The sequence below is a fragment of the Crocodylus siamensis genome, chromosome 10 (assembly GCF_052110815.1).
Source record: "Crocodylus siamensis isolate JL-2025a chromosome 10, ASM5211081v1, whole genome shotgun sequence".
Lineage (NCBI taxonomy): Eukaryota > Metazoa > Chordata > Crocodylia > Crocodylidae > Crocodylus > Crocodylus siamensis.
In genome coordinates this window covers 45189036-45212679 of record NC_143404.1, presented here as the reverse complement: position 1 = coordinate 45212679, position 23644 = coordinate 45189036, and the positions used below count along the sequence as shown (strand labels likewise).

The 23644-nt window shown below is 44.1% G+C and overlaps 1 protein-coding gene across 4 annotated transcripts in view; it reads right to left on the bottom strand.

The window, feature by feature from the left end:
* TOX2 (TOX high mobility group box family member 2) overlaps window positions 1–23306 on the bottom strand; it is a 384827-nt gene extending 361521 nt beyond the window's left edge. For 2 of the 4 annotated variants that reach the window (XM_090020462.1, XM_090020464.1), the window contains exon 1: window positions 23088–23305. In XM_090020462.1, the coding sequence (XP_089876588.1) occupies window positions 23088–23189 (102 nt within the window). In that variant the 5' untranslated portion in view covers window positions 23190–23305. Of the gene's footprint in view, window positions 1–22471; window positions 22875–23087 lie in introns of those variants that run through there. The other 2 variants (XM_090020466.1, XM_090020465.1) reach the window with 2 other exon arrangements.
* Between the last annotated feature and the right edge of the window lie 338 nt (window positions 23307–23644).

The following is a 23644-nucleotide window of genomic DNA, read 5'->3' as shown; positions in this document are numbered from 1 at the left end:
ATGCTAGCTAATGCTGAGAGGTGTCTCTGTGTGTGTCTCCAATTTTACTGGGACAAGCAGACAGGACAGTGTCCACTTCCTCTGAAAGACACTCTCAGTATTTCTTTGCACCCAATTAAATCTGAGCCAAATTCACTCATGGCACAATTGCACCAAAGTTAATGGAGTTAGTACATGGATGAATCTGACCAAGTATACCTAGCAGCGCCTAATGTGAAGTGTTAGGTTGCAATTCTAGGCTTACATAACACCACCAGAAACTTCTGTAGAAGCACCTGATGTTAACAAGGAAGAACTAAATATCAGGAACAGCAGCCATAGCAAAAAGAAACCTGATGTACCACTCTCAGAGCAAGAACTAAGTACATAAAAAGCAATCTTAGACAACAAAGGAAAAAGTGTGAAATAATTTTAAGGGAAATGTAATCTAAGTTGCTAGAAAGATGACCTGACCTATTTGGGTCCAGGCTTTGAATTCCACACTGTTTAGTTACACACTGTAACCAAGCAGCAGTCAGTTACAAACAGGGACATGAAATATAACAAAGTACAATTTTTGCTTTAGGACTCAAGGCCACTGAGCATGTCTTGTGAGATGCAAACCAGTCTCAGCTCCAACTGAAGTTCATTCTAATTGAGTGTGCTCACCACTCCGACAGAGTGTCCTGTAAGAGTTCAGATCTAGTGGTAATGTTTTATAACATTGCGCTAGGAGGTTATAGCACTTAATTGCAGCAACTGCCAGAGAACCATCAGGCTTAGATAAATTTGTTTAAAAAAACACAACTACAAGAGCAGCATCTGGTAATATTAACTGTGTAATCACACAAGCGTATTATTTTTAAGCAGATTTAGTGAGTACAAAAGATGCTGGACTGACAGAACTGGAAACCTTGTTTATACAAGAACAGATGCAACAGAGGCAGCCTCGAATGCAAGCTTCCTCACTGTGTCATTAATGGTTTCAGTTCAGGCTCAGATGAGACAACATAGGGATGAGGCAGCTTATTGCATGTAGCCCATTTAATCCTTGCCCTAACAAAAATGCCACTAGCACCACAGGGATGGGATTTATTTGTGCCATGAATACCTGTTCACAGAGAACCACCAGAGTTGTTTCACACAAGCTGCCAAGCTTCCATGAAACAGAAATGACATTTCATCATTGCTCACATGGGAAAAGTTTAAAAACAATGATGTAGTGACAGAGAGTTCCATAATAAATCTTAAGAACTCCCTAACCTCTCCAGCCCACACTGGAACATTTGCATTTATTGGGGACCTACCTGGCTTCCTGAACCCATCTTTTCTAAGTGGAGCTAATTTCCAAACTAACACATGGAACTGGTGTTAATGGCCTGTGACATTGTACACATGTTGAGGACCTAGACCAGCAGTTTTCAAACTTCCTAAAGTCACAGAACCCTTTCATATTTCTTCTTCTGCTATGGAACCCATACCCATAACTATGGAGTTGTGTGTCCCAGCCCACCGACGGCAACACACCAACTCCTGCCCCACTCCACCATTACTCCTCTTTGTGAAATCCCTGATGACCTATTGTGGAACCCCAGGGTTCTGTGGAACAGTTTGAAAAACACTGATCTAGACCATGACTGATCTAGACTGTTTCAGGCTGGACATAAGGAAGAATTTCTTTACTGTCCGAGCCCCCAAGGTCTGGAACAGTCTGCCAGCGGAGGTGGTTCAAGCACCTACATTGAACACCTTCAAGAGTAAATTGGATGCTTATCTTGCTGGGATCCTATGACCCCAGCTGACTTCCTGCCCTTTGGGCAGGGGGCTGGACTCGATGATCTCCCGAGGTCCCTTCCAGCCCTGATGTCTATGAAACCTATGAAAATCTATGAAATGACTGCAAAAACAGTTCCCCAGACTCCAGGTGAATATAGTTAGAGCCCTGGGGTTTTTTTCTAAAATGCAGACCAGGTTCACAGCAGAAGAGTCAAATGTGTTCAAACTTAAGGTAAATGAAGCAACTCAACAATTTTTATAAAACTTAAAGGAAAGGAAAGAGTTAGGATCTAGGTGTCCTGTATAGTTAAGGCAATCTGAAGTAGTGCTTTCCAGCTGATGGACACTGATTGTCTTGTTTTAAATTCTCATATGCAGAGTGCCACAGGGTGACAGCACAGGATAGCCCCGAAGGGCAAAAGGGGAACCCCGGGACCCAAAACAAGGCTGGGGAGAGGAGGGGAGAAGAAAGAAAAACAACGAGCTCCTTACCTGCAGCAGACGACACGGGATAACCAGAAGCAGCAGTGGGACCTACATGGCTGATTAGCCGCGTCTTTTTCAAACTGCAGCCAGCTGCGATCAATAACGATTGGAGCCAGCACGGGAGCATAAAGAGTGCCCCAAGATAAGAAGAAGGGAAGGAGAGCTGGAGACCAGCCAGGAGGGGAGACAAGCCTGAGACCTCACTCGGAGGCAAGGGAGAGGCCAGAAGCCAGCACTAAGGCTGGAACACATTCCCCCATGGTGGGAAGGAGAATGCCCAGAGAAAAACAGCAGGTGCCTGGGCTTGCAATGGCAGAGCCAGGCACAAGGGTCCAGGGACAGAGCCTGGTGCTAAGAGACACCCAGAAGAGTAGGGATCAGAGGAAGACCCGGGAGTCCAGGTGGGAGCGGCATGAGCTAGGGGAGCACCCCAGAGTCCATCCCAACAGGGGACCATAATACAAGCAGCGGGAGGGGCTGCAGAGTCCTGGATTCTGCCAGGTGGAACCACTTGGCGAGGGACCAAGGAAAAAGGGGAACCAGAGTATCGGGAAGCAGTTCTGAGTGGCCATTAGGGAAACACAGCATCCAGCCAGAGGTGTACTGCGGAGAGGATTAAGTAAGGAGAGGCTTCTCTCCAGACAGGGAGTCCAGACTTTAATTTGGAAAGCCCAAGAGACTTGCGGGTAGTGTTTTTTTCCTTTTGGAGTTTTGTGCTGAGTGGCCCATGTTTGGAGGTCCAGGGAGGAACCTCAGAAGGACTCCTGACCAACAGGGTCTAGAGTCAGAACAAGCCAACGGATTCGCCCCAAATCTCTTGGCATCGCAAGGCGAGGGTCAGGCCCGGGAATCATCAGCAACTCGGTGTGGCTTGGTATTAGGGTGAGGTGTAGGGGAGGACGGAGCCTCACAGAACACCATCACCCCAAGAGTCCCGACTCTGGATAAGTTTAGGTAGTCGGCCCCTCCACTGAAGTGTTTGAGCAAAGTCATGGCAGGCAAGATAGGGGCGGGGACTACTTCCAAGACCTATCTGGAATAGACAATTCCAGGGATGAGGCAACAGAAAAGCCCATACACTAGAGGCTGAGCAGCACGAGACCTAATGTTCGAGGCCCGCTGGTTGCAAAGAGAAATATTCTAAAAATAAAGTAATCTAAATTAATCAGTTTAGTGAGACATAGGGAGTTCCCACGTAAACCTTTGATTTGTCCATCACATAATTCCCTCTGATAGTAAAAACTAAGGGCCTGTGCAAGGCCTTAGAAGAAGTAATAAATAACAGGTCTCAAAGATAAAAATACTGATTTTTTGCAAGTATAGAAGTGTGTACCCTGAATTTTGGGACATTGTTTAGTTATGTCCACCAGCAAAACATAAACTACAGGTTTTCTGTTCATCTGAACATCTTTAAAAAGTATTTGAAAGGCAAAATTGTGAGCTGCTGGCTTGGACTGGAGCTTAAGAACAAGGAAGTTATGTGCTCTGAATAGCATCATACTACTTTGGAAGGAGTTAGAAGGCTACAAGGTTTGTAGAAGCTGATAAACATTTTACATTGAACTTTACACCGCTGACAGTCATTATCAGTTCTGAAATTATCTTCTCAGACTTTCACTCCATGACTTCACAAAGAAAATAAAGCAAAATAGGAAATGTTATATGTAGGGAGAGGACCATTGAGCCAGATCTGGAGCCTACAGTCTGTATTCCTGCATATACAGGATATGTTTGCAAATCTTAGTCAACAATGAATATTTTCCACAAAAGTGATTTTTTTTTTTTACCTTTAATTCAAACTCATGTTATTTTTCTTACCAAATTTCCTATCTACCATCTGATTGAAGCCCTCACTATCAGTGCTTGTATTGTATCAGAACTGCACATTCAATACTCATGAATAATATACTCTGCATAATAACAATTTCCCTCCTGTGTGTCATACCTAGAATGTTCCAATGAAACCATTTTAAAAGCAGCTTTGTTGTGCACATACTGAGACATGTCACAGAAGCAGAGATACTCAACAGCCAAGCTGTACTAGCAATGCAAGTATTTGGACCACCTCACATTTGTAAGAGCTATATCTGACTCTACAGACAGAATCTTGTACCCACCCTGAGCTCCACTAAAGAAAATATGAATCAGACATCTGCTCATGAAAAGCTAATTGCGGACTAGAACCTGCCGGTAAATCAACTGCAGCGGAGATTTTAGATCCAGTAGATGAAGGATTGGTTGATGCTGCTCAGAGAAGATTCTGATCAAATAATGATGTCTGTTTAGTTTGCCTCCACAGGAGATGACTGTGTACTTTGCTTTCATAAATTATTAAAATGAAAAAGAAAATTCCATCTGCTTTATTCTTATTAACCTTGGGGAAGATAAGGTCAAGTAACAGTCATTCTAACAACAAAGTCAGAATCCAAAGAATCATAAAAATAAGAATCGTAGAAGAGTAGAGCTGGAAGGGACCTTGGGAGTTCATCAGGTCAACTCCTGGTCATTTTGTCCAAGCCCTGTAAAGACTATATAGATGGTATTTTTCCTGCCTCAAAGCCCAATACTGAAGTAAAAAAGTGACTGAAAATAATGTTCAGAAGTCCACATTTTGATCTGATTTAAATAAAATAATAAAAATTATAACACACTCTCTGGATAGGCACAAGGCAAGGCATGATGGTACCTTAGTGTGCATCCCCATGAACAGGAACATGCCTTTCCCCAGGTACAAGTAGCAGCAGTACATCTTGTGCCACTGGTACTTGTCCCCAGGGAGCATCCATGCCACATGCACTCTGGCACACGGCACGATGCCCTGGGTGGGGTAGAGGAGGCTGGGGTCAGCAACTGTTCTGGCCCCAGCAGCCTTATCTGGGTTCCTGGGGGCCTCTGGAAGCTGTAGCCACTGTGCTCCTGCAGCAGGAAGCCTGGTTGGAAGCCAGAGAGTGGATCCAGCTGCCTGAGCTCTGGTTTTGGACAATATGCACTGCTGTCACATGTGCTACCCCACTTCTTTTAGGTACAGGGTTTTTCGACCCCAAGATCTCCTGGGGTTAACCCCCTCACCTCCCCCCCGACAAAGTAGTAGTGTGGGGGACACTTGCATGTGCAGTGTATGTGGAATGTGGCACTGCAAATGGGGCTGTGATACCACATACTGCACATCCATGCTCGTCTGGATGCACCCCTTAGAAACGAACTCATTCAGAAAGGCATATGCTTTCATCATATGCATCAGCTTACTTTACCAGGTGCTACTCTTATCTGATGAAGTAGGCTGTCACCTATGAAATCTTATGGCTTTCTAAATGAGTTAGTCTCCTAAGCTAGGGACAGACATTCAAAAAAGCCTGAGCCTGAATTGATTCAGTCTTTGCAGGTTAGTCTTACGTGGCTAGGCTGAACCGCTTTGTAACCACACAAACATCCCCGCTGGACTGAGAAAATGCAGGCACATGTGGCTTAGGCTAGAAGCCGGGGGGTGCTAGAGGAGCCCTACCTTCCCTTCCTTTCCCTTTCCTTCCACTGATCTGAACTGAGGGGGACATGGCAAAGCCCCAGCAGGATGCTCTGATGTTCTCCCTGCTGCCCTCCTCCTGAGCAGCCCAGCCAAGCATGTTTATTAGGCCTGTGTGAAGCAGCTAGTATTTGCTTCGGATTCGGCCGATTCAGGGGACAGGGATTCAATCTGGTGATCTGAATCGCTGTCCTGATTTGATTCGGCTAAATCTGATTCAGAGATTTGGCAGCAGGCAAATCTCTGAATCAGCCAGCCCAGGCCTATCCCCTGCCTCTCTCTCAGCCTGGCAATTGCTGCCCAGCCTGCCCCAGCTCCTAGCACTTGGGGAACCCAGATCAGTGGGTGCTGCTGGGTGGGGGGTGATCCCTGCTGCCCCATGCTGCATGGGGGGCTCCGCACAAGCCCCTGACCTGCCCCCTTCTCCCCCAACCCCCTCATGGGTGCCCTGCATAGGCCAGCTCCAGCCCTTTAAGAAAAAAAAAAACCTGAAGAAACCCCAGGACTCACTGCTCCTGCTGGTGGGGGAGATCTATGCTGCCCTGCACCACATGGCGGCTCTGCATGAGCCCCCAAAGCCCTGAGGCTGCACCAGGAGCGGTAAGTCCCAGGGCTTCTCTCAGCTTTTTTTTTTCCTTAAAGGGCCAGAGCCCCAGCAGGCAGGGCAGCCATGGAGGGTCTGGGGCAGCAGGGGGTGGGTTGAGGGGGCTCATGCAGAGCCCCTCCTGCAGCATGGGACAGTGGGGGACAGTGGGGATGACCCTCTACCTGGCAGCACCCAGTGAGCACCGGGGTTTTTCTTTAAAGTACCGGGAGCTGGCGTGGGCAGGGGCAGCCATGGGGCAGATCTGGGGGAGCAGGCAGGGGTCCCCACATGGTCCCCTCCCCCAGTCTCCTTTCCCCCGCCCATTGTACTTACCAGCTCGGAGTGGCTGCAGCTCCCTGCTGCAGTTACCAGGGACTGCCCAAATCATTAAAGTTCTCTGAACCTTTACCAGAGCTTTGGAGAGCTTTGAATCGATTCAGACCTTTAAATTGGTCCCCTGATTCAATTCAGATTCGGAGATCCGGCCACTGAATTGGGCCAACTCTCCTCCAAATCTAATCACCACCAGAGGCTTCACACAGCCCTAATGTTTATCACTCTTAACTCAGTGTTTATCAGCCCATTAAGAAAACAAAGCCTCTCTCCATTAACTAATGGAGCTCTTCTGAAACAGATCTTGCAAAGAAGGACATTAAGCTACTTGTTGATGTCACCTTCCACAGCATAGACTGTAGCCAGCATGTAATCTGCTAGCTAATGCTGGGGTGTCTAAATAATGCATATGGGGGGAATAATCCCTGCTTAGCAGGGAGAAGTCAGGCAGACACTCTGTGCCTGCAAGTCTCTGTGAGAGCTGCAGCCAAGGAGCAGAGGAGAGGGGCCAGCCCTGCTGTGGATAAGAGAGCGCCAACCAGCCCAGAAAAAATGTTGGGATGCTGGGGGAGCCTGGTTTAGACTCAGACCCCAGCAAGGGGTCTGGAACAGACATTGCATAAAGTGGTTTGACTCAAATCGTTAAGTCTAATACTGTATTCAACCAGGTTTATCTCAAACCGGTTTCAGCCATTTTCAAACAGGTTTATGTACACTGAACATCTATTCTGTTACAGGTTTAAATCAGTTTCTGATCACTTAAACTGATTTATGTGTACTGTCTGTCCCTAGCCTTAAGGTGTCACCCTGCTCTGCCTTCTGCCTGACTTCAGACTAACACAGTTAACTACCTTCTTTCGACAGGCAATGATAGAACTACCAAATATGCAAATAGATGCCCTTCCACAATTATTTTGCCACCTTGATGGAAAAACATGTGTTACCAAATTATTAATAATAAATATGGAATTAGTCTTCAGTTTACTTTGACCTATAACCTTTCCTTCTGAACAGGCTCTTTATCTTTAAAAAGTTGTAATGCTTACACTGCTTTGGTTTTCTTGGCTTCCCATAAATGCTGCCTTTGGTTTTAACAGATTTGTAATGTTAAAACAAAAAAATGTCACCAATGTCCATCTAAGCTTGAAGAGACAAAACCATAATTCCAGTGCAGGTTCTTAAATATACACAGATTGAAGCTAGGGTGACCTCACTATCTGGCTACAGGGTTTAGTACATGGCTCGTATTGAAATAAATTTCTTCTGCATTTGAGGGCTGTTTGATCTTCAGTCAACAATTCTTGTCAGTGATAAGGTCTGCCAGCCACTTTTAAAAGCTTGATACCATATTTTTAACATTACATTCTTCTCTTTTTTAATTCTAATATTTACTGAAAAGATAATAGAAGGGGGAGAAAGAAAAGTTACCTTTCTGAATTTAACGTGGGCAAATAAAGAAGGATTTTATCAGAAATAACGGAAGTGGTAATTAGTTCCCTGAACTGTTACAAGTCATATTTTTGTCACATTTCTTATTCTTTTCATTCTTAAACTAGTAACACTTTTTTTTAATTACATCCAAATACTTCACCAATACATTCTGAATACGGAGACAGAGCAAAATAATTTGGTTAAATTCCAATCCAGTTATCAACCAAGAATTTTCTTTTAAGGTTTCATAAAATTATAATAACTTCCACATTGATAAAGTTCCTTTCCTGCTGATTAAGGACTCTTGTGTACCCTGTCCCCTTTAGATAACAGGCCTTCAAATTCAGTTGCTCATGGGATAGTCTATGAAACATGCTATGAAATCACTATTTTACTCCTGACTGGCTGTGTTAAAATGGCTCACCTTAAATGCAATGTCAGCAAAAGAACAGAATCACTTCATATTGCTCTATTATTTTACTTTTGACAGAGAAACATTTTATCTGTAAATTAAGGAGTGGTGATTTCATGTAAAAAAATAAAAAAGGTGAAGTCTATTAATCAAGTGCTGGCAAATCATGCTAGACTGATAGCTCTGGACCTGAGAATATCTATGCAGACAACAGGTTCAGCACAGGTAATAACAACGCAAGTCTCACACACACATACACAAACCTGACTCACCAGTGAACCTCACCCCTTATTTATTTGTACTGGTGTAGTGTCTAAAGCCTACCAGTCAAAGATCCAGGCACTGAGCCTGCACAATCTAGGATTACACAAAATGTAACATTTAGTTAATTGGACAAATAAAGGTGGGGCCAAGGCAAGAATAAAGTCAGGTTAATCATTGATCTGAAGGGACCATATTTAGTGGAAAGAGGGTAGTTCAGGCTGTGAACAGTTCAGTCAGCCCCTCGCCCTTCCACTAAGATAGCCACAATGGCTGCCAAATTAAAACCAATAGTGGTCTTAATACACATACCAATTTGTTGAGGACTGGATTGAGGCCCACTAACTCCTTTCAGGCTAGCTAATGGGAATACATTAAACAGGAACAGTTTTCAGTCAGTAGCAGCCTGATCTGGATTTGAATGGGTGACCTGGAAGTAGTGTTCACAGCATCTTTTCAACACCATCTTCTACACATTTAGTCTTTTTAAATTTTGGAAGGCTGAGTTGTTAAATGGCTCTGCTTCTTCTTAAAAGTGTGATAGATATCCCATGTTATACTTCCTACTTTCTTTGGGTTAATGCTAGTTGGAATGAAACTGAACTGTTGGGTCAGTGTGGGTGTATATTGCTGCTGAATACAAGTAGGTGGTTTCTACAGAAGAAGAGAAAGTACAAGAAACAGGTAATAAGACAGGATCTAGAAGACATAAAAAAGAGAGTGGAGATTAAAAGAACAAGCCTTGAAAGGTGATTAAAAGAGGGGTTAGTACCAAACGATAATGCTTTACTTTACTTTAAAGACTTTTAAAGGACTTCCCAAACTCTTAACTTCAGAGTGAGGAAGGGAAATACTCTTTCCATTTTACAGTCAGAAAAGCAGAGGCACAGCTGAGGTTTTCATCAATGACTAGCCATTTCAAAACCCTCAGCTTCTAGATGTTCATGCTGAAGCTTTGAAAAAACTCTGATTTTCTAAAACCAGATACTTAGCGCTTCCTGCTAATCCAGTCTCATGATGGTATCCGAGACGGGCAGCCAAAAAACTGAGGCAATAAAAAGTCGTTTGTTACGTCTAAACACGTTGGCCTACAAGATGTGCTAAGGTCATGTAACAAGTAAATGGCAGGGCCAGGGATAAAATCCACAACTCCCAATTCTGACAGCATAGGGACCTGGAACACAAAGGTATAGAAGAGCTGAGCTTTGACAGCCAAGTCAGAAAAAGGTAATTAAAGAAGAGAAAAAGGAGAACTTCATCTTTATGAACAGGGACAGGTCATGAAAGTTAAGAGACAAAGACTCCCTGAGCAATCCAAACAGAAACCGTGAATCAGACAATTTTGTGTATTTTGTAGGAAGAAAAACTATGTTGAAGTGATGTATTTAATAGGATTAAAAAGTGCTTGCCACCTCCTGAAAGCTTGAGCCCATAAAAAGCGAGACAGAAATCTGCTTTCATATACATATGTGCAACTTCCATTGAGACCTGTAGATCTTTGGATTTATATCAAACCCTGATATAAATGAATGCGATGACATTTCACCAGAGCTGACTTTTACCTGATGTAAGCAGTAGATATGTACACAGGGCCAAAAGTGTGCCCTATATTGGAATTTTGGAATATTTTTGTTTCCCCAAAACACAAAAGTAGCACAGCTATGAATTTAGAAATGTGAAGTAACATAGCCATTTGTGCAAGAGTAATGCCTCCAATGGAGTAGAAGTGATGCAAGTACATGAGATGGTCGTACGGTTGTCTCTCATAAGTTGAGGGGGCCAGATCCTTATCTTGTGTACATGAACAGTGTTCCACTGACAGTGAGTTACACCTACTAAGAACCTCACCTGATTTTTCCACTTTAATTTGCTTGATCTTCAGAGGTTATCAGATCCTTATGAACTCCAAACAATCACATTGCTGACAGCGAGAGACTGAATTTTTAAAGGTAATACAAAATATCTACATTTTACATTATGCATTTACACAATCCAGCTTTCTTGTACCCATGCTATCATTAGCAGTCAAGAAGCTGCCTCAGACTAAGAGTCACCTGGTTTCCTCAGATAAGACTCCTCAGAAACAGCTCACAATAACCAGTACAAACTAATTTTCAAATAATCTTTCCACAATAACAATGACTGATATAGAACCCTAAATTAACACTTACCTAATAGATACATATGCTATAGAACTGAACTGAAATCACACAGTAGACAATAAGAGATTTAATTATATCTACAGAGGTCAACCAATCTATGAAAAAGATTACAACAGAGGATGGCGTAATGCAAAGATTTAGCCTTCAGGCTAAGCAGCCATAAATCCCATTTTTCAAAGTTGAAATGGCATCCATCAGAACAAAAATGCCAGAAATAAACAACAAAAAGGGGGATGCACATGATTAAAATATTTAAATCTAGTCATCTAAGTGAAGCAAACACGTGATTTAAAACCACTTTCGGTTACATCTTCTTTACAGTGAGTTGATTATTGCTTGTCTCCGTTAAGTTGTGTTGTAGGGATTCCCCCTCCTTACAAAAAACAAATTATGCATCCCAAAATATAAGCCTTAATTATATAAAAAGGTGTATGTAAAATCACAAAAATGGAACATCAGAGCTCAAACATCCACTTAGGAGTCAACGTTAGCAGAACTGGAATCATGGCCCCATTTTACACATACTTTAGAAATGCAAAATAGAACAGAAAGAAGACAGAGAAAATGTTGTACACAGCAGGTAAAAACAGAAGCCTGATAGTCACTCACTGGATGGAAAATTGTCTAGGAAAACACATTAGCAGCATAATAACTTATTTTTAATGTAGAACTGTTAGGAAAACACAATTATATGCTTCATTTATACTGAAAGATATAACCCAAGTTATGGTAAAAGCATTTAGATCTCAATTCGTAAAGACAGGATGAATATGAAGGTAACTGGGAAAAAAATTAATTCCAAACTGCTGCTGCTTAAATATCTGTATCTAGATCTGGAGTGACCCATCCATTATATACAGATTAATAATGAGACAGAGGGAACAGAGATTCTTATTGCAAAAATACCCCTGAAAACAAAGCAACCCTACTTTATCTATAGTCATTTTCTTAAAAAGGCAGAAAAAGTAGGACACTAAAAGAACAGGAATAAAGAGCATTTCATGGGTCACAGGTGTTTTCTGCATTAATAATATAATAATCCTTCAAGCAGAAATAATGTGTGCACTATACATTTAAAACCACTATATAGCTCTCCATTATAAATATGAACTAAAATACAGTTTGTCACCAGTAATGCTTTTTAGAGTGTCAATGAACTAAACAAATCCTGATCTCTGTTACACCCCTGTCAGTGAAAACTAACTTTATGGAGGACAGTGGAGTTATGCTACATTTAAAGCAGCATAATACAGCTCCAGCTCCAGCCCAGTGATTTCAAGGAAGATGTTCATAGTCAGTATGAAGCATCATAAATAAGTTAAAGAAACTTGAAAGATTTTGATCCATTATCTTCACTCTGCCAACTTCTTCACATGTGCAAAGAACTTTTGTAGATTAGGCCTTTAAGGGAATTAATCAAAACTGACCTTTACAACCACATTGTTATATAAATCAGGCTAGTCTTCAAAATACCTCTATTATTCCAAAAGCTACTGGAATAAAGCTTCTTCTCTGCACATATAGCTAGGATAACACTTTCTATGAATGGATGATCATTCATTATTTGAATCTCTGATTTAATAAAGCCCAAGGCAAAATGGAGCTTCAAACACTTTGTACTATGCAGACAGAATGCATACACCATCAAAAAAATACGGTTTAGGAAGCAGAGAAGGCCCATTGAGTGACTTAAAGATTTTCTAAGACTAAGTTCTTGCCCACCTTCAGGGCATTATTCAACATTTGTTATCAACAAGAGTTTCCTGCATCAATGAGAGTAAAAGAGGCCCTAAAATTATAATTTTACTGGGCATTTTGTTTCCCATTCAATTTTCTTTTTCAATCCCTTCCTTACTCCTTTTCTCCCTCTCTCTCTCACTCTTGCTCTCCCTCCCCCTCCCCCAAAAGAAAGATTTATGTTTCTTCAAAGCAAAATTGGCTTAGAAAGTAAAATGGAAAAGAAAATATTTTATCTTCCAGGATGGCAAAGCAATAAAACACTGAAAAAGGCCAGTGTTTATCACTACAATTTACAATGTACAATAAAAGTCAAAACAAAATAGAATGTTCCATAAAAATGTATTCATAAGATTGACCCTGCTTTATCCTAGTAGGTCACATTCAATTTGTGATTAGCTCTTAAAAAAAGAAAACTTTCATACAAATTAATACCTGTCTCATGACTAGTGGATTTTAGTTGTCTATGATTTATGCAAGTAATTTATGCATTAGTAAAATAATTTTTATCCATTTGATAAACTGAGAATGCAAGATACAAGGAAGTTACCATGTATCTAAAGTGAAAAAGTAATAGAGCTCTATTAGGAAGGCTTATAGCCTAGATTTTGATCATGCTTTTGAGTTCCAAAAATGTTAGTAATGTTGAGGGGTTTACAGACTTACCTTGATATCTGTACATCATTCCCATTAAAAATGGGAGGATATCAATTAAGGACAGAATATGCACATAATGTTTCAGAGAGAATTTCTCTCTATAAGTGACTGAAATGTAGTTTGAATTAAGACACTACAACTATATCCTTAACTGAGTACTTTGGATTGCAATCAGTGATTATGATCAGAATGCCTGAAAATGTATTAAGAACTTTTTAAATGCCCACAGAAAGATCTGTATGTAACTTTGTTTATGCAGGAAAAGCAAAAACATTAATTCATTATCCAATTTACCTCTACAGATAGGAGAGCAAGACATAGGCAGTCCACCAATACATGCAGAACATTACAAATTACACTACCAAGTTCAGCCCCTAAAACAAAGAATAGTTCTAATCCACCACTCTTACCACTATTTTACTCCATGACTAGCAGTTTTGCTGGACCCTTACATTGTACACTACCTATTTTAAGTATCTGGATGAGTCATCGCACACTAACATTTCAGCCAACATAACGCACATCTTCACTAAGGGTTCACTGGGGCCCAAAGGGGGCCAAGGACAGTGTGCATTCCACTTCCTAAATCCCAGAAGGATTTACTTTACTGTGTTTACTCAAATATAAGAAGACCCCCCATTAGATTCTATAATATGGAAAATGTATAGATTTGTCATAATTTTTCATGGGATCAGGTGGCATTCTTGACCTCTGCCCCCTGCAACTTCTTTCTTCTGTGGTCCCTTCTCCCCTCCCCTTATTTTCAGATCCTGCACTCTTTAAACACGCAGATGTGAGGAGCAAATTTAAAAACAGTAACTCTGAAATAAGCAGGTTACTATGAGTACCCATAGACTTAGTTCATCCAGAATTGATAGACTTTAACTTTTCTGAAATGGCTGCAAGTTTTAGCATAGGTATGCCATAAACACAACCACTTTTGTACCTACTTAACTAAAGCATTAAGTCTGCATGACGTTATTCCAAAGCCAAAAAGCTCATGATTTACCAAATAGTTCATTGAGCTGACCCCTGTATCAAGCTACAGTGACCCCATAGCTCAACAATGCTCAATATGTGTGTGTACTCCAGATACCCCCCACAAAGGATCCATGTAGCCCCCATTCATGCCTGGAACCAGGCATTCTGTATATGCAGATGAGGCACACAGCACCCTGATCCAGCTCCACCTCAAAGCAGGGCCACACTAATCATGTGTGACAGGCTGAGAGTGACAGGCTGAGAGAGGGGGCAACAGAGGAATTCTGGGCATGAACGGGCCCCTGGAGGCTGACGGGGCACAGTGACCACCTACAGGTGGCAGCACTGGCGAGGGAATGGTGGCAGCGAGTGGGGAGCTCCCGCAGGCAGCCACAGAGGTGTCGGCAGTGGGGAGGGGGTGGCAAGCACCAACCGGTGGTCAGCGACCACCCACAGACACCGCCGGTGGTCTTGGTGGGAGGCGGGGTGGTGGCGAGTGACGACTGCCCACAAGTAGTGCCAGCAGCATTGGTAGTACTTCTCTCAGGAAGTGCACCGCCAATCTCAGGGGGTGCACATGCACCCGCATGCACCCCCTACACATCGTCACTGATTCTGGGTGAAATTATTGGGACCCCATTTGGTGATGTTTGCCAGACATTTAAGGCTGGTAAAGAAACAGGAATAATTGGAAAGAAAGGCACACGTCAGCTGTGGGAGTGAAGATCAAGTTGAAATATATACAATGCAGTATATTCCATGACTTGAAAAAGAGTCAGAATGGAGGGGGACTGAACTCAATAGCCAATACCCTATATCTTATTCAGATGGGCTATACTAATCTAACTTTCTGGTAGGTTCTCATTAGTATGTTTGACTAATATGGTCAGTGACAGGGAGCTGTCTTGAGACCAGTCATGACATCAGCCCACCCACCTGTTTAGGACAGTCCATCCTGCCTCAAGTGTCTTCAGATACGCTTTGGCCTCTCCGCCTCCTCACTAGGGCCACTACTCCGTCCCCTGGGCCTTATGCCCCTTGGACCTCAGGTCCTACTCAATGGGTGTGGACCCTGCCTCAGGCCTCAGTGGACCTGGACCCTGTGCTTTTCTGTCAGTGTGTGCTCCCCTAGCCTCTCTCCTCCACAGGGTACCCACAAGACAGCAGGGGCTGAGGCTTTATGGCACCCCACCCTTGCCTTTCAATGGGGATACACAGGTGTGGCATTTCCTGGAGACTACCCTGCCACAGGCAGGCCCACCACACAATCCAGCCCCAGCAGGGTGCATTTTCAGGTCTTGCACAGAACCAAAAAGAACCACCTCTATCCCCATAGTTCCTACCCTAACCTTCAGATGTTCCAGGAGCTGTCTCCTTAGGCTGTGCAATATTGCTCTACTGGCTCCTTAGGGCTAGGGACAGACATTACACATAAACCAGTTTAAGTGATGAGAAGCTGTTTTAAACCTGTAACAGAACAGATGTCCCGTGCACATAAACTAGTTTGAAAATGGCTGAAACTGGTTTGAGATAAACCTGGTTGAATGTATTATCAGACTGAACTGATTTGGATAAAACTGATTTATGCAATGTCCCCTTCCTGGTTTAACTTAAACCACAGTCCCCCAGCATCCCAGATGCTTTGCAGCCCTGGGATGGGCTGTTTGCTCCAGAGAAGCACTGGCCCCACCTCTCTGCTACACAGTTGGAGCTCCAGCAGAGACAGCAGGCATAGTAGTGTCTGCCTGGCTTCCCCCTGTCCCACCGTTCCACCACTCCCTGCTTAAGCAGGGATTCCCCACCATCCATCTCCTAAAACACAGACTGTAGCTAGCATGTGGTATGCTAGCTAACGCTCAGAGGTGTCTGTGTGAGGCAGACAGGACAAAGACAGACAGGACAGTGTCTGCTTAGGGTTTTTTGGAGCTAATCAACAGATCATCCAGTAATATCCTTCCATTCCTTCCTTGGAAAAAGTTGTTTAAGAAGAGCTTGAACTAATGAGAAGGGCTTTTATTTTCTTGCTGGGGTGCTAAATGCTGTGTTATCAAGTTCCTGCTGGCTCCCAGCTGGTCAGGAGAAGCAGAAGGGGGGAAGGTGGGAATGGACCCCCCCCTAATCAGAGTGTCCTGCCAGGGCCTGGTCACACCCCCACTCAGCTCAGCACTGTAGAAGGGTAAGAGGGCTGCTCTAGCACACTCCAGCTTCTAGCCTGAGCCACTGCAGGCACATGCTCACATTTTCTCAGTCCAGAGGGAATGTCTGTGCACTTGCAAACCAGTTCATCCTAGTCAGGTTAGACTAACCTGCAAAGATTGAATCAATTCGGGCTCAGGCTTTTTGAATGTCTGTCCCTAGCCTTATAGTCTTGTTCAGTTGTTGGCTGCATTTAAATCAACTTTATAGTTGATTTCTTTTATTGAGCACATGCTGCTTCTGGCATCAGTTTAATGATAGACAGCATTTTCCCAATGCTGATTGGGAGAAAAAAACCCTTGTCTTATACTTGAGTAAATCTGGTAGTACTGGCTGTCAGAATTTGTCTAACACGCACCAATAGATCAGGCTCTTCACAAAATGCCACGGCAACCAGCTTCTTTAAAAAAGCGGTCATAGGAGGAGCCACTATTACATAATAGTGTAGTGCTTAGAGTACTCACCCAGGAAGTGGGAAACTCTAAAGTACCTCCTCTGCCTGTGAGTTTGAATCTTATTATCACCAGCTTCCTAAGAAAGGCACTCTAACAACCAGACTATATACTATTGAGAGGGAAGTTTGGACTGCTTCTGCTGAAGGTGGGCCACTGTGAAGAAAAGAATTCAAGATTCAAAGAAAAAAAGAGTACACAAGGGGGGTTGGACTGTAGCTTAGCAGTTATGATACTCATCTCAGGGTGCAGAGACCTTGATTCTAATCCTTGTTCTCAGCACTGTTTCTATGTTTTAATTGAAACAGTTGCTGGCTGATATTCAAAAACAGTCCAGCAGGAGAGACTGTTCCCTCCCATTCTACCTCATGAACAATCCCACTTTGTCCAGGGAATCACATTGGTCTTGTGCTCTGTGTCTCTGATCCACTGAGTCTTAACCTTTTTTCTACAGAGGGGGAAAACTCCAGCAGGAGTGAAGATGTGCACTCAGCAAGAATGGGCAATATCATGGGGGTTGCAGATGCTCCAGGGAGGTAGAAATGCAGGCTTGAATTCAAGCAATTAAAGGAGGGTACTAAATCTGGTTTACCCACATCTTGGTGGTATCGCAGCTATGCTATATCACAGGCACAGGCACCAACACTACCTTTCTCCTCCCATGTCCTAAAAGGAAACAGTGGACTCCACTTGATACTTCAAAGAAAGGGCATAGGAGAGGGCTCCTACACTCAGCAGAGGGCTCAGAACTGTGACATTTAGAAGAAATGAGGTTCTTGGGAGTGGGATTTAAGAATCAGTTGATACATCTACAGGAAACATTCACTGCAGAGCTAACTCTCAGCATCTAGACGTGTGCCCCTATTAGGGCACGATAAACTAATAAACACCACCATAGGTTAGGACTTGTAAACACAAGTACTATGCTATGGCAGTGTTTAGTGCACCACAATGCTCGTGTAAATTCTGATAGGGGTGGTTGGGGATGCAGGTGATTCAGTGCGGGGGCTGGCAGTCAGCTAGCCCCACAGACCCTTGCACCCCAGCCAGCCCCTCTGCAGCACAGTGAGCTGGGTCTGAGCAGCCCCAGGCTGGCAGGCCGACAGCCCCCCCCACCTTGGGCCCTCTACCAGCCAGGGTTGGTCTGACCCAGCTGAATGTGCTGGGGTCCTGAGTACACATGTAAACACGGCACCCAGGAGCAATAAACTCTAGCACGAACTGCCTCAGAGTTTATTGTGTCACACTAATAGCACGTGTAGGTGCACTCAGTGTTTCCTCTCTTGGATACCTTTAGACAGCAGAGTGGGCTGATTTTTATTGGCTCCCTGCTCATCAGGCTGATTCTTGCGGATCATGTACTGAGATGCCTAATTCTCTCTATATACTGGGCAGATCTACATGTGCATTAATGGGCCATTGCTACTGTGCATTAAATTTAGTACCTCTAATATGAGGTACTAATTAAATGTTGTACACCGTAGCAAAGGAACATGGTCTTTTCATGATGCTTAATGAACAGTAGACTAATTCTACTGCACATTAGCGCATTAGCATGGCTTTTGCTTTGATGCGCTAATACTCAATAGAATTAGCCCACTGCACATTAAGCATCTCATGTAGATACATCCAGTATATAGGGAGTCCACCTGCCTCCTTCAGGATCCTGGATTCCACTCTGGGAGACAAGCTAAAAAAGTTATGGGTTCTTGCCTTTTTGGCATCTCAGTTCTTTCTGGAATCTAGCCCTCAAAAACAACAGTAATGAGTAGAAGACAGAGTAGATTTGTACCTTATAGACTAACTAAATCAGACATGTCTAAGTTTTCATAAAGGGCAGCTTCCTTCATAATATGCTAATATCTGATTAATAAAACAGCCAACTACCTCTCTCTATAATAATGAGCATCAATAAGAGACCCTGGATAGGGAGATAGCTGTAGATCCACTAATCATTCAGCTCCCACTGTTGGGGAAAGAAAGGTGCCATGGACAAATACTGGTACAGTAAAATCTCTGTTATCTGGTACTTCATCAACTGGAATACCTTATTAACCGGAATTTTGGCGCTGCACCGAAAGCGGCAGGACGCACACGGTGCTGCACCGCACCATGTTGCCTCCTGCCGCGCGGGGGAACAGGAGGGAAAGCTCACATGCATCGACCGCTGTCACCACCACCCACCACCCCGTGCTGCCGTTGCTCTGCATGCAGCTGCCACCACCCCCTCTCCTGCCGCTGCTCCGCATCTAGCCAGAAACCCTGTGCCTCAGGTAACTGGCACTTTTAGCTTACCAGCACCCCCCATTTCCCACTCGTGCCAGATTACAGGGATCTTACTGTATTTGACCTTGAGTCAGCATTCATCACTTTGCACAGCTAACAGAAAACCCTGTCTGTGACACCGTATAGGACAGCTTCACAAATTTTTGCAGGTAGTACTGAACGTATGACACCCGTTTTATTATACTTTTAAATGTTCTTGTTCTTCCTAAAATGGAAATGCTGATGCATGGCAGGTACCTCAGTAGCTAGAAGGAGAAATTGAAACTTACTGTGGTGCACAAATGAGATTGGAAGTCTCATGATAACAATATCATGTTCACTAAGTGCACAGAACAATTACATTAGCATTTCAGGATGCTTTAGGCTAAAGAGTGTTTCCTCAGCAAGCTCACTGGCTGTACTAAAAGTGCCTATTGGCTCAGTGATAGTACAGGCAGAGCTATTGTTATGTTCTCAGCTCATGCTATTTATACACAGTAACATTGTGCATACCTTTCTATCTTGGTGTTTCTCTGCCTACTGAAAAAAAAGCCATCTTAAATGGAAAAAACTTTAAGTCAAAGAGTTTAAAACTCATTTTTAAGTGTCTCCTTATCTGTATTATGCATTTGGTAGTATTCCCTTGGGTGAAGTGTTGACAGCTTCTCTGACTTCAACTATGACAAAGGTCTCTGGCAGAAGAAGAAAGAACCCAAACCTCCTCCCCACCTCAACTGTTCTGGGTCTCAGCTCAGTGCAAAAGGAACAACAGATGGAATGGTCCCCCAAAGCACCAGCGCTCTCCTCGTTTAGATCTATCCTAACATGGTCAAGGGAACTTTTCTAAGGCAACCCTCCTCCTCCAGATTCTTCCACTGCATCCAACTTTGTCTGGGCTTTTTGGAGCTTGTTGTGACTGTCTTTATTTTATATCTTATTCAGCATCTCACACATTGCCAGCATTAGACATATAATAGGCATGGATGAGGGATAGAATCTGTAAGTGAAAAAAAAAAAAATCTCATGAAGAGGAAGGGTTTCCCACAGACCCCTCAAATAAGAAGTTCCCACAGAAATAAAACCATATAAGTAATTTATTTTCATGGTGTTCATTCAAGACAAAGTGGACCTGCAGAGGAGAGTAGGGCAGAAGCCCACACCTAATCTTGAATTTCCTGTTGAACAGAGTAGGAGATACTGATAGTGTCGACTCTGTCCTTCTAAAATATATCCCACGGTTGTACTTGATGATGCACATTCCCCTCTGTGCACTTTGCCAATCTTTTATTAAAATTAATCGCACGGCATCTGCATTTAGTGTCTAAAACAAACTGAACCAATTTTATTCCTGGCCTGCCTCAAGTGGCTTCATACCAAGAGTAAATCTGACCCATGTTACTTAAGCAAATGGTGTTTGATACTACAAAGAAATTCTTAAACATCAGGGAAAAGGCTAGTATTTTCCCTTCTTACTCTCCCTTCCTTAAGATCTTCAGTAGCAGTGACAACAGCAGCACCTGGTGGCAGTGGTCAGTACCTTGTATGCTCCTCTGCAACATCCCACACAGCCTTTTCAGCTTGAAGATTAAAAACTGTCTTATTTTATTCATTAAAAAATGAAGCAAACATCTCCTCCAGATCTTTCTGTTTTCAGTGTATTGCACCAAACAAGCATTTCCCCCAGAAACCGATTAACAGCAAGTAGCTGCCAACTAGTCACAACAGGGCTAATATCAGGGACTCAAACCATGGACAACTCCACAAAAATGGACCTGAAAGTATTCTCATGTCAAAGGTTTTGGAAGTACAAGTTAACTTTTATGTTGTGACTTGACTTTCCATTGCAAGGCACTCCCTGCTCTTAAGATGTCATAGAGAAAACATGACAGCCAAGTTACAGAAAAAAATGGCATGTACCCCAATTAGACCTCAGGATGTGACACTCTACCTGAACATCTTTTACATCAAAAGCTAGGAAAAGCAGCAAGACTTAAGATAATTAAAATAAGCAGAGTTTTAGACTGCTGCAATTTTCCACTGTGTCTGTTTACAGACTCTTTTACCTCAAGCTCTCACGTACCTTAGCAATTGACGCTAGTAAGGATTTTATATACATACATATAGTTATATACATATATATACATATATATATATACACACACACACATACATACATCTTAATCAATTGATCGATAGGTATTAAAAAATTCTCTCTTCTCTTCCAAAGGCCTGGTCATTTTTTCAGTACTTTATAAAGTGACCCAGATGTTAATAAAGCAAAGTGCAACTAATAAAAGTGGAGCTTGGAAAACAATAATTTCCCATTTTATCAGTTTCGGTTTTGGAATAACTAGCCATATTAAAAAAAATCAATCATCAAGTTTGTTGCATACAAGTCAAGGTATGTAAATGAACCAAACATAGATCATATTTAAATATATCAAATCAATTCACCGAGTCTCTGAAACCATGCTTCTTTCTCTTCTTCTATTTTCTAAACACAAAATTATATTCAGCATGTTACAACAGCAAAATGTATGGCCATCCTAACTATAGTTTGGCAATATTAGAACTTTCAATACCTACATTAACTTTTAAAAATAAAATCACCAGAATTTTGGACCATGAAACCTAGACACAGGTGCATTCAAACTTAACCAAATGAATCATACTCCAAATAGTTTTACTCCAAACTGTTTTGTTACTAAAAGGTTCCTCAAATGCAAGGCGGGTAGCACCAGTAAAGAACTATTTACTACTGAACATATTATGGCTTTACCCTCTCATTGCTCTTGGATGAAATATCATTTCCTAAAACACCTCTGGCACTCTCAGATATTCCCAAGTGAATTCCTCTCTCATTACAAAAAGGGTGTTTTTCCATTCAGCAGCAGCAAGCAGAGAAATCTAGGTTAGAAAGATTTTCACGCTGCACTGTAGATCTTATGAAATATACATAATCCAGGGCTGCCTGCTGTATTTAACAGAAGTAACTGTATTGTGGGGATGAGTACATGAAGTAGATCCCTCCAATGGAGGGACAACAACCCAAAGTCAGAGTTCAGAAGAATGAAAACACGTGTACAAATAGCCATAGCCCAGCAGGTAAACACGAGGCCAGAGCCAGGTTTGTGTGGCCTTGACAAAAGAAAAGAAAATGTAAATCCTTTTGGGAGAAACATTAGGGAAGAGAAATATTAAATAAATAAATCACACAAACAAGAATAACATACTCACCCTAAAGCATTTGTGTCCTAGCCTATACATTTTTCAACTTGACCCACTGCCAAGCCCACAAAGTCTCCTCGCCCCATGGAACTGCCCCGACCTCCGTGCGATGCCGGCTGCCTGGCAGGGGCCACCGATGTGCCCGCAGCCTGCGCCGTCTCCTCAACCCGGTTTGAAATTCCCTCCCACAGGACGCAGCCTCCGCGGGTTTAACACTTCTTGTCCCACAAACAGGGAAGTTTCCGGCGTTTCGAGCGGCAACGAGCTGCAGCGAGAGCCGCCCGGTTTCGGAGCTGCCGGAATCGGCACGGGACCGGAGCGCGCGCCGTGGGGCTCCGGCCAAGGCCCTGCGCGCAGGGACCGAGCCCTGCCCGGGCTCCGCGCGGGACCGCCGCGCGCCGGCTGCCGCCTCATTGTTGGCCGGGAGCTCCCGCGTCCCGGCGCCCGCCCCGCCCCACCCCACCCGGCGCTGCAGCTGACAGGTCCCCAGCTCCGCCAGCCTGGCAGCGCTGCGCTCGCTCGCTCGGGAAGTTTGCCTCCGCCGGGCCGGGGGCTGCGGATGACCCGGGGCGTGTGGCCCGCTGCGTGCCCGGGCTGCCCTCCCTCCCCTCCCGCAGCCGGTTACCTTGTTGCAGTGGTAATAGTCCAGGGGGCCGAGGCAAGTGGGGTCGGCCCCGGGCAGGGAGCCTACGGCGGTGGGGGCGGAGGAATAAAACCTAACGTCCATGCCTGAGCTGCGAGACGAGGCGGCGGCGGCAGGAGGCTCTAGCGGGCATAGAACCGGCTCCTCCGGCGGCGGCTCTGCCTCTAGCTCCGGGCGTGCGGGCGGGGAGGGAGGGAGGGGGCGGGGAGAGGGAGGGAGCATAACCCAGAGCCGGCTCCTCTCGGCTCTATTGTTCCAGGCGCGAGAGGAGGGGGCGGGCGCGGGGCCGGGATGCCCCTGCCCCGCTCAGCAGCTCAGTCCGGGCTGCACAGTGCGGTTGGGACCCGGCCGCCCCGCCCCGGCGCCCCCAGCTGCAGACCGGCTGGGACCCCAGCTCCCCCGAGTCGCACCGACGCGCTGGGACGACCTCCGGGCCCCCCTGGAGGAGAGGCAGCGGGACAGCCTCGTCTGCAGCCCCCCGCTACACAAGGGGCCCGCTCGGAGCGGAGAGCGGGGCTTGGGACTCCCCCGCCCAGAGG